This window comes from Photinus pyralis, unplaced genomic scaffold (assembly GCF_008802855.1).
Source record: "Photinus pyralis isolate 1611_PpyrPB1 unplaced genomic scaffold, Ppyr1.3 Ppyr1.4_LG1, whole genome shotgun sequence".
Lineage (NCBI taxonomy): Eukaryota > Metazoa > Arthropoda > Insecta > Coleoptera > Lampyridae > Photinus > Photinus pyralis.
Genome location: NW_022170249.1, coordinates 43,598,629 through 43,610,446, shown reverse-complemented (window position 1 = coordinate 43,610,446; position 11,818 = coordinate 43,598,629). Strand labels below are relative to the sequence as shown.

The window sequence follows — 11,818 nt, the reverse complement described above, 5'->3', positions numbered from 1 at the left end:
TCTCGTTATCCTCCTCCAAAACAGTCTTTTATTTGGTCCCTCGCCTTTCACTGCACCTGTCTACAATTTGTAAATTTTGATTTTTATTTGACTTTAATATGATAAGTACCTACCAAATTCCATTAATGCGTTACTATCAAGTCATCACCTATTTAGATGACTTATTTTCGAAAAATCCGACTTTCGAAGATAACAAGAGAACTATTGGTCCTACATGCTTTGTTTTGCTTTTAAATTAAAGCCTAATATTTTCGTGACCTTCTCGCGGAATTACTATTTCAAGCAATATTTTGCGAAATTTTTTTTTATCTTTTTTGGAAAAAATTGCCAGTTTTGGGATGGCTATTTCTCGGAAACTATTTAACTTAAAAAAATGGAGTTGGGCCCAAATTGTGGGAAATTTACTCTACTTTTGAAATGGTCCGTAGGAATGCATCTTTTTATGATTTTTAAGCCCAAAACTGGCAAAAAGTATGAACATTTTGTAATTTTTCGAGTATGTCAAGCAATTTAAAAACATGACAATATCGTTAATATAAATAATACAAATAAAATAAGGCTCTAAAACATCTCCTTGTGGAACCTCATATTAACAGGCAAAGTTGTGGATAAAACATTGAATTAGTTATAAAAATAATTGGTGTAGTAACTGTAAATACACATTTCTTAGCATCTCACTCTCTGCTGCGCCAAAGAGCGATAAAATTGTCATTTATTAACTATCATATACATAGGTAAAATATTTTAATATCAACTCGTATTATTATTATTGTTCAATCTATAATATAAATATAAATTCTAACAATATAAATAACTAGTAAACTTTACACTTGAAGAAATGCAATAATAATAATAAAATAATTACAATATTTAAACAGCCTTAGGTTGAGAAATCCCACGTTTTCTTAACGTTTCGTCCATTCGAAGTTGTTCTTTTTGCAACTGAAGGCGTATTGCACCTAACTGAGTTAAAATACTTCGTCCCTGCCCATCCCTGGGATCGCTATGAGTTATTATGTTTCTTTGAACAACAGGTACCTAAATGCGATACATAAAACAATAGAATCAATTCGATCGACTTACCTGCCAACGATCCTCAAGCTTTCTAACTGTGTCTGTACTCCGCTTACTGGAATCTATCGCGATAGAATTCTTCAGATCTTTGGCAACCGGCGAATGTGCTTTTAGAATAGGAATCGGAAGCGGATCGTCCAATCTACTACAGCTACTTCTATCACTTCGTTGTGATTTCGGGCTCCTTCTCATTAAACTGAAATCTTGTTGCGTTGCACTATGCCGCCGAGGCACTCTACATATACTATCTTTAATACTTAAAGAGTCCAAACGATTTAACGATTCTTGTCGTTGTAACGAATCTATTCTACTTAATGATTCATGACGGTTGAGAGCGGATTCGTAACGGTTAAAAGAATTCGAACGGCTCCGAGGTTCGTCACGATTTACCGATTCTGATCTACTAAAAAAGTTTTTTCGTGTAAAACTGTCTTTCTTATAATTATCGTAGAACGAACTATTATACCTATTTGGATGATTGGCAAATGTGGAAGTTGAGGGAACGTTAAAGGAGTATGGTACTCTACGACTCACTGGGGGAGAATAATGGGATAATTGTCTGGAGGCAACTTTGGTATTTCGAAGGCTTGTCACGCTACTCTCCGAATCGGCATGCTTCCTGAACGATCGGTCTAACTGGTCGTCTCTATACATCTTCAAATCTTCGCTTGTCCTGCGAAACTATATAAAATGAACAGTAATTAGCACGTCTAATAAACTATTTAATTATATAACAACTTATAAAACAAAACAATCCAACTATTAACACAGTCTATGAAACGTTAACATTCTTAACAAAATCCAAATCTGGATGCAGCAAGTTTCAAATTTAATTCACTTTACAGTTTTCTAAAAATTGTGAAAATGAAAAATAAAAAAAACTAATAATGAAAAACCTACCATTTGGTTTTTTTGAGTACGATACTGATCTTCTCTATACTGCTCTTCTTGCATCTTCAACAGTTGTTGTTCAAATCTCCTATTTTCTAGCTCCTGTTCTCGGCGATCTTGTTCATCTCTTAACGCTGCCAGTCTCCTCTTTTCCTCTATTTGCTGTCTCAATTCTAGCTGATAGGCTTCTCGTTTCAAACGTTCCTAACCAAGTACAAACATTATTTATTATGCTGAATCTTCCATGATATAAAATCAAATCAAAAAGATGTAAAATAGTTCATCAGCTAAGGGCATTCATTGAAAGAAACATAAAAGCGATCTTCAATGAATCTGAAATTTTGGGTATTATTTCGCCTTTGTTTTAAATAGGGTAGGGTTGGGCCAAGGCTGCTCACCAGCCCATGGCAAAAGGCGTCCGTTGTTTTGATTCCCAAGAAGAAAGAGGGGAAGATCGCTTTTTGAGAACGTGACAGCAGAAAGGCAGGCGGATCTGGTTGAGCCCGGAGCAATTTGGTTTCATGAAAGGAAAAGGCAAAAAGAACGCCCTAGAGAAAAATCCATTCCGTAGAACACTCAAACAGGCACGTGGAAGTCCCTGGAGGTAGCAGTCTTAACCTGACAAAACGCGTTCAATGTGGTTCCCAAGTCAGTCAGCCTAAGAGCGCTGCAGGATGAAGAAGCGTCTACGTATTTAACGCGCTTAATATCTTACCAATAGACAAAAAACACTAGAAGAGTGGACAGAGGAGTCTCTCAAGGGTAAGTGCTGGGTCCGCTATTATAGAACATTGCCTACAATGGCGACCTCCATATGGTAGCAACACGCTGAACTCAACTTGTAAGGACCAAGACGAAAGCGGCGCTTATGGCGGGTACGAGTCCAGTCCAGGGTGACGGTCTGAAGAGTAGAAGTATTTTCGAAAGAACAATTGACGTACATACTAGGAGTCTCTGTTATATAGAACATATTGACAGGGCTATTCAAAAAGCGACCACACGACAAAGGCGCTAGAAACAATTTGCGGTGGCCAGAGAGAGCAAGATGAGGGTGCTTCCAGCTGCAGCGGTAACATGGGTTCCATACGGATGTAGTCGAGGGGCGCCACCAGGTTGTAATAGTCAGCACCCCTCCTCTTAGGCTTGTAGTTGAGAAAAGAGGAACAGGGAGTTTGTGTAATAATCTATGTGGCCTTTAAATCAAGATTAATATATTAAACTATTGCAAATTTTTCTGTTGATTACCTTTTATTCTATTTGTAATTACCTTTTCAAGAAGGTCGGCTCGGTCTTCATAGCTGAATCCATCTAAAATGCTTGGCACATAAGAATAATGGTAATCTAAAAAAACTACAATGAGAGAGTGGATTAGTTATACCGACTAAAGTACCTCGTACTGACTCCGTCCTCCGCGATGACAAAATACTTTTAGGTTTGCTGGTTTCTGGCCTTACATTTTGTGAAGATGAAAACCTATGCTCCGACCTACTCAAAATAGGACTGCGATTGCTGTGCATCGTATTATTCGCAGTGAAAACCGGTTGAGGACTCAATTCTTTTTCCGGTGGATTATGTGAACGTAACTCATATTGCACCTGGAAGCCATCTATTAACAGCTTGTTACCATGATCCTTTTGAAGACTTACTAATTTATGGTGTATGTTCTGGATGTCTGTCTGAACGGCTTTGTTGTAACTTTTATGCTTTGAAGGCAGCGTCTCAACAAAAAAGTTGTCGACTTTGCTCTTTATCAAGTCATTCTTCTAAAAAAATAAACTTATTAACTACTAATAAAACTTAACTAATACAATAAAATTAAATTTATTATCAGGAATCACTTTAAAATACCTATTCTGTAACGTTTATAACTTAGAACAAAACCTTCACTTAGCGTTCTCTAATGTATTCTACGAGGATTGTTCAATAGAAACACGTTTAGAGGCTGTACAACATTTTTTATTCAACGATTTCAAAAGAAGTCTCCATTAACATTCAGGCATGAATCCCACTGTTGTACTAATCTGTAAATTCCGTGCTGGTAAAATTCTTGAGGCTGCTTGGGGAACCATTCCCTAACCGCAAACTCTACCTCAGCGTCCGATTTGAACCACCGTCCTTCTGGATTCTGGATTACGATAGGAGGGTGAACAGTGTCCACGCGTACTTAGGCCTCAAATTCAGGCCCTTTGTACTACCTGCCTGACTAGGGTCGCCCGACCCCTCAACATCACTCAAGCCATCCCACACGTGAGATGAACCTTAGGACGCTGGAAGGGGAGGCGGCTCTAATCGTAGCCATGTCCGGCCAGGATTCCCCCAACATGGATCGTCTCAGTTGGACTAGAGCGGGACATTCACAGAGTATGTGGTATGCCGTCTCGTCGTCTGTGTAACATCCTCTACAAGATGGTGATTCCACCAAACCCATGCAGTGCATGTGCTTGTTTAGTTTACAGTGCCCAGAAAGTATGCCCACGAGTAACCTCAGGTTCTTCCTTGATAGCCCTGTACAAAAACGCGCCAAGCTACGAGATGGTCCTCTGAAGGCTTCTCTCGCATGGCGACAATCTAACATCAAGTTCCACCTAGCTCTGTGCTGGGTTTGGGTGTCTTGAGTTATTAGGTTGTTTACAGTTTTAACTGTAAGTGGAAGAGCCGGCTCTGGACCATAAAACGCCTGTTTTGAGGCCAGTCGGGCTAATTTATCGGCTTTCTCATTACCTTCCGTTCCAGCATGCCCTTTGACCCATACGAGCTCAAGGGTGTTGCTGCTTGCTACTTGCTCTAGTACGTGGTGACATTCGGAAACCATCCTAGAGGTAATTTTACAGTGACCAAGTGACTGCAAGGCAGCCCTGCTGTCACTTGAGATTCTGATAGTTTTGTTCTTTATGTTATGCATAAGAACTGTTCTTGCACTAAGCGTTAATCCTACCAACTCTGACTGGAATACAGTAGGAAGTTTACCTAGTGGTTGGGTGATATGGAAGTTCAGTTCTTTGGAGTAAATACCAGTGCCTGTACCTTCCATTGTCTTAGATCCATCCGTGAAGATGAATATATCTGGTTGGGATGCCATATTCTCATCAAAGAAGATGTGATAGTTTTTCCCTAATATGAATTGAGGAGTGAGTGAGTCCGATCTCCCCTCTAGGATAGGCAGACGCTTGATCGCCTCGCCCAGAATTCGGGAGTGGCCCCCCTCAATGCCTCTGCTATTCAACAACCCCTTATTTTTCAGACGCAGGAATGCCAGAATGGCCTGCTCTCTCACGTGGAGATCTAGTGGAGGCAGATCCAAGAGGGCCTCCATGACGGCTGTGGGGGTCGTTCGCATCGCGCCTGTGCAGGCAAGGCACGCTAGTCTTTGCACATGATTAAGGAGTGCTACAGTTGTGGAGAGTCTGGTTCTAGGCCACCAGACAATTGCTCCATAACAGAACATAGGTCTAATCACGGCAGTGTACAGCCACAGGACAACCTTCGGGGATGGTCCCCAAAGTTTGAAAATAGCGCGGCGACTTTGCCAGAAAGCCCTATTTGCTTTTTCGGCTTTAAGGTGGATATGTTTGCTCCAATTCAGTTTTTTGTCGAGTGTGATTCCTAGATATTTCACTGACTCTGAAAATTGGAGGTGTTTTTGGAATAGCAGGGGAGCTCGAATACCCTCTACCTTTCTTTTTCTTGTGAAGAGAACTAGCTCCGTTTTTGTCGGGTTGATGGACAAGGAGTGTTCCCTACACCATTCTTCGGTTACTGTAAGAGCTGATTGCATCAGTCTGCATAAAGTAGCCTCAAATTTGCCGGTTATAAGTATGGATATATCATCCGCATATCCACCGTCCTTTTAGTAATTGCTTTATTAACGGGCCAAAAACATGGTAATCACAAGGTGACTGGTCGGGACTGTAAGGCGGATGTTGTAAGACTTCTCACTTCATGCGACTAAGCAGTTCTTGAATCGGCTGGGCTACATGTGGTCAGGCATTATCATGCAGAAGAATGACACCATTTGTGAGCTTCCCGGGACGTTTATTCTTGATGCTGACCCGTAAGCGTTTCAGAGTGCTGTATATTGCATATACAGCTTTCATTCTCGTATAAATTTTGGTTGGCTGACGTCCTTCAGCGCCCAAAAATTAAATAACCGCACGCAAGTTGTCTTTGGATGGATTTTCTACCATGGATGCCATTTTCAAACGCAGTCCCAACACTTAGAAAAGAGCAAACTGCAAATAGTTTTGTCAGACGCTTTACTAGTATGTACGCAAACAATTTAAACAAATTAATTCGGTTGCCATGACGACCAGATCATGGCTGTATAGATCAAACGTGTTTCTATTGAACAATCCTCGTATATTAATTTAGTCTAAACTAATAATAATTCAAGAGTAACGGGTGGTCGCTTTAGAATTAAAAAAAGTATTTATTCGAATTTGTATTTTATTCAACATAGACAAATTTACACATGTGGCGCTTCATAGCGAACATGAACAAAAGTATGCCTGGCGATAACAACGCATACATTTTCGATAAAGGAGTGATTTTTTAAGAGCTGTGACGGATTGTCGCAAGTCCTAAAGGAAGTAACCCATACGAATTATTTGCTTGACAGATTTGTTGAAAATCCAAACAAAAGATCTTGGTTCTTTGATTACAATTTTGCCTTTAATTTCAGTAATACCTACTAGTTCTTTGGGAGAATGAAATTTTGTTTAGTATTCAGGAGGGCGTACCAGTAATTCATTGTGTGATAAGATGAATTTTACATAAGGATCAAATTCAGCATGGACACTTGATCACGAAATAGGCATTGTATTTTTTGTGTGTTTCATTTTATGAATCAAACGAGTATTTTATATTCGCGAACGTGTGACGAAATGGAAATTGATCACCTTTTTTTTGTATCTCACTAATTTCCAATATTTCTTCCATTGTTCAATTGGTGCCGAGCCCTGGACCTAAATCAATTGCTGCATATCGACATTATAATGACTAGGTACATATCCAAACAAAATAATTCATTGCGTTACACCACCAATGTTAATTAAAAGTTCAAATAAACCCTGAACAACTTATTGATTTTGTAATTGTGAAGGTCTATTAATATCGCTCTGAATTAAATTTGGAAAAAAACAAGAAAAGAAGAACACAACTAAAATTTCTCTCCTGCAAACATAGCGCTTTTAATTGAACTGGATTATACAGAGTGTTTATTAATTATTAATATCAATAATGAAAAACCTACCTGAGAAATGTGTGCATTATAATCAGCTTGGCGTTGCTTAGAAATAAGAGCCCTCCTCTGTTCGTACTCCCCAAGGCCAAGGTAAGGTGCCGCCGCTACTCTCAATTGAGGATTGTTGGGACTAAATTCACCATAACGCAGCATTGCGTTGCCGCTACCAGCATCCTACGCACAATGAAATTTTCTCATAGCGGACAATTTTACCGATAAAGAAATTATAAATTAAATAGAACCAATCTGGTCTTTGGCCAAAATACAAAATCATGCTTACCGATCGAAAGGATAATGGATTTTCCGAATTTGCAATTTTATCAATAAAAGCCTGCTTATCCTTTGCTAATGAACCATTGCAACTACTTAAATCAAGCTGTTCCACTAATGGAAAATTCTAGAAAAGTAATATATGTGTAGCTGGCAATATAATAAAGTAAAGGTTTAATGAGTATTTTTTATATCTATCTACTAAAAAAGAACTAATAGGTTACTTAGTGTGCAGCAGTAACTAATAAATCACTAGCAATTAAAATATGTAGTCCCGGAAACGGTACTTTAATGGAGGACTGTGTACATTTTCATATTATTAATTAATGCATAGGTCTCTGCAATGCAGTGTTCCCATCGAATATATAACTAACAGAAGTGCCGATCCCATAGAACCAAAATACGGGTATTACAGCAAAATATAGCACATCGACAACCCTGTATTTTTGTTGCAATGTATAGGGCGGTTCAAATTCGTGGCTCTTGGGATCTCTGTAACAGCGAGACATACCTACCTACAGTGTAGGTTAAATTTTTGGAACTAAAAAAACGCTTTTGAAATTTTTGGAACATCATTGAAAATAACTGGATATATGTAACCGAAAAACTAAAAATGTCAACTTTTGTTTTCATTTTCCCTAGCTTAAACGACCGGAAATGGGCGGTTCCCGTTAGCACTTTCTATGGGCACTTGCCTTGATATTATCCTACCTACAATGTCCACTCATTGATGTAAAAAAATTACTTCGTAAATGTAAAAAGCGAGGTAAAAAGATTGATTTTGTCACAAAAATTGCAATTTTGGATACTTATTACTTCATCAAATTTTAATAGGGATGCAAAAGGCAGGTTTTTTTGTTTATTTATTCATGTACTCAGCCATCAGTATGCAGAATGTAGGTGTGAATTAACAGCAAAAATATCATATGCTCTTGCTGGACTTTTTTTAAGATTTGATTGTACGTGGGTCAGACCACAGACAGACAAACAAAGCTATAGAGCCTTTCTATATTTCCTTAATGCGACCAAGAATTGATTGAGATATGAGATTGAGTATCAATTCTTTATGCAAAAAAAACGAAATAATAAATTTGTATATGGTTCATTACAGATTCCTGTATATTAACTAAGGCAGGTTTTCTCAATGGTAGAGACATCTACGTTTTCCCATTTAAACTATTGAAAATCATCACAATTCTTGCCATATAAGATATAACCAACATCTGATAGTTACAAATTCAATAATGTTCCCTATGCATCTTGGTGACTGCCAATCTCAACAAAGAAAAAAACATTCGTACCCTCAATTATTTTTATATTAAGAGAGAAGAAAAATACCTGATAACAAATTCAGAAATTGTACGTTCACAAGTAGATAATGGACAACTTGTGGCATTGTGGTAATTATAGCTATCAACGAATGAAATAAATTATTTTCATCGCGAGCAAAGCTTTCATTTCTCTCATAAATAATGTACACTTACTGTTGCTCCAAGGCCGACTATACGAATAGAGACACTAAAAACAAAAACATGATTAAATATTTAGGACATTTACGTTCAGTTCCCCACTAAATGATTAGACTGAATGTGAATCATTACAATTACTATTCTGCATCACTTAACAAATACAATAACACAATTATTAAATAAATAATATTCATTAAACCTACGAGTTTAACATGCATGCACAACACACTCGGCAACGAGCTGAATTAACGCTAGGCTAAGGTAAATTAAAAAAATGATCAAAACTTTAATGCAATTATATAAACAACGAATTACCAAACACGTCTAATGACTAATTTTTAATAAGCTTACCTCTAAACGAATTAGATTTGTTTTGAGATTATACTTTAAAAAACAAAGCTTAAAACGCACTTTTGTCGTACCTGACCGACTTCATTGTCCTTATTTATACTATTGTCCGGATATTGCTTAGTTTCTTCGGATTTTGATACAAAATTTTGTACTTCTGACTTGGTTTCGCACAAATTTTCATTACCAAATTCACTGTGCTACAAAATATAATTGGTGTTTGTTATAATAGCATTGTGATTATAAAATACAAATTAGTTAAAGCTTAATAAAATGTTGTAAACTTTAAATTAATTGGATAATATATGCAGAGGATGAACACATTGTAGGGATACTAGGTTCAAATAACAGAATATATCAAACTTCACCCCTTCATGTTGACTACGAGGGAGAAAAATCAATATTTGACAAGGTCAGTTAATACATTTTGCGACTGGCCTCCTGCCAATACTAAAATCTGCTACTTGCCAAATTATACAGCAAAAAAGGTGTGTTGTTTGATTTATCATTTGTTTGCAATAATTGTGTGAAAAATTAACGTTTTTAGCATGAGTATTTTGGGTTGTTAAGTATTAAGTTAAAAAGCCCTCTAAAGGCTGAGTTTCCAGAAAAAGACATCAAATGGAATCAATTCCGGTCCAAATTTTAACTGAACTTAATGGTAATGCTCCATCTACGATTGTAAACCGATCAAAAGTGTTATGCGTACTGCTGAATGTACAGTTAAGTCTTTAAGCAATATTAAAGTGTCTCTTCTGCAATAAAAGAACAAGGGCTTTTATAAATCAATGTGACGTAAGGATACTTCAAGAACAATACCGTACAAGCACACCGTTGAGCGTAAAGACATTTAAGAGTTTAATTTTGTACTTGCTCCAATAATTTTGCCTAATAAGTGATTTAATTTTTGTAGAGAAAATGAACTTTCTTACCTGTACCCCAGTGTCTTGCAAGCATCCTAACCTTCGTTTATCATTGTAAATATACTGCTTATGGAGTTCTATTAATTTTAGTAAATCTTCGTTATTGTAAGACATCCTAATTGTCTTGTTAAACGACGAAAATTAATTAAAAACAAATCAACTTGTAAATGCTTGACAGTTAAATTTGAAATTGTTTACGAAGTTGACGATTTCACTGACGAATTTGAACTACAAATTAAAAGTTGAACTAATCTTGTTTGGTGCATGTAAGGAGTGGATATGCAACTCTTGATGCACTTCGAATAGGCAGTTCACAAAATTCAAGTTATGATCCGAAAGATCAAGTGAAACGGAATGATAAATGGGAAATTATAAAATAAAAATGTTAAGTTCTGTAACCAAGCATTATTATTCTCAGAGATGGTCTCTTAACAGGGGCCCTGTACCGCAGCCTAAAACCCTACTCTATCCTCTACTTTTAGTCTCACTCTCTAAAGGGTATCAATATATGCATCTGAAGAAATCTAGAAGTTATCATCTGTGGCAGAGATGGGAATTACCTTAGACCAGTTTCGAGCATTCTACCGGTTACCCAGAATTAGGTTTTCCTGCAGTTTTCCTAATTCGTAAGGTAAATACTGGAGTAGTATAGAACAACTTAAGACCTTGCAGAGGCACCTCTAAAAAGCATTATGTGGGTTACTCTGTAATTGGGCGCAAGCCTGTTGAGGGCCCAGAACAAGAGAGGGATAATAAATAAATAAATAAATAGATACTATCTTGATCAGTTACATATGCCTCAGCCTCACAGGCCACAATATATGCAGAAGAGTTTTTCCTCCTCCTGTCACTCTCTGCAAACTGGATCTACTTCGAGTGTCACATTTTGGAGGTGTCTTTTCATCTGACAGTGTCCCATCAAAAGATATATATCATTCTTACTAAACTATTTGGACGGAGGCGTTGAGTGGGAAAGAGTAAAAAGGCGCAACTATAATGTAAAATTGCGATACAACCTATCCTTACCCCAGAAGCTTCCTGCACCCCCCCCCCCCCCCCCCCACAGTGGGACGGGTGTGAGTGTGGTCGACGTGCGACTCTGATGCTTAAACGTCGCTGAAATATACAACAACTGTGGAAATCGATCACTTTTTACGAAGTTGCTTTGGTACTGGCACATCCCGGTGCCTTTTAACAAGTGGCGTATCCATACGTCGGTGCCTGAATAAGCCTCATGTAAATTAATCAAGTTGCGCCTCTTATTTCTCACTCAACGTCGGAGGGCACCTTTAATAGAGCCTTTTTGACCAGAGATATTCCTCCAGTATTCTACGTGGCATAACGTACTGGTTGAGGTCCTGTACGACCTTCGCTGGCTGTGGTCGGTAGGTCATTTCATAGCCCATAATGACAGTGTAGCGATGCAATGTTGATTGTATAGCAACATGTGAAAAGAAGTCATAATGAGAATATTTCGTTCATTGCGATGCTCTGGGAGGGTGCCCCCTGATGCTGGCGGGGTTTCCATGTTGCATGACTATGATGGTGAAGCCACAGAAGAACAATTAACGAATTTTACGAATTATGCGATGTTTCCTCCACGC

At 37.9% G+C, this 11,818-nt stretch overlaps 1 protein-coding gene across 3 annotated transcripts; it reads right to left on the bottom strand.

Annotated features, from left to right (window-relative positions):
• Nucleotides 1-689: 689 nt before the first annotated feature.
• On the bottom strand, nt 690-10,454 carry LOC116160408. 3 transcript variants are annotated; one of them, XM_031473597.1, is made up of 11 exons: nt 10,224-10,454; nt 9,366-9,491; nt 7,485-7,601; nt 7,214-7,378; nt 3,612-3,728; nt 3,356-3,560; nt 3,233-3,306; nt 1,975-2,169; nt 1,541-1,755; nt 1,084-1,477; nt 690-1,038 (listed from the first exon to the last, which is right to left on the bottom strand). In XM_031473597.1, the coding sequence occupies exons 1-11, from the start codon at nt 10,326-10,328 to the stop codon at nt 871-873; spliced, it is 1,881 nt and encodes a 626-aa protein (XP_031329457.1). In that variant the 5' UTR covers nt 10,329-10,454; the 3' UTR covers nt 690-870. The 3 variants fall into 3 exon arrangements, with proteins under 3 accessions (XP_031329457.1, XP_031329456.1, XP_031329458.1); XM_031473598.1 differs by having other exon boundaries at nt 691-1,038; nt 1,084-1,474; nt 10,224-10,453; XM_031473596.1 differs by having other exon boundaries at nt 1,084-1,755.
• Nucleotides 10,455-11,818: the final 1,364 nt, after the last annotated feature.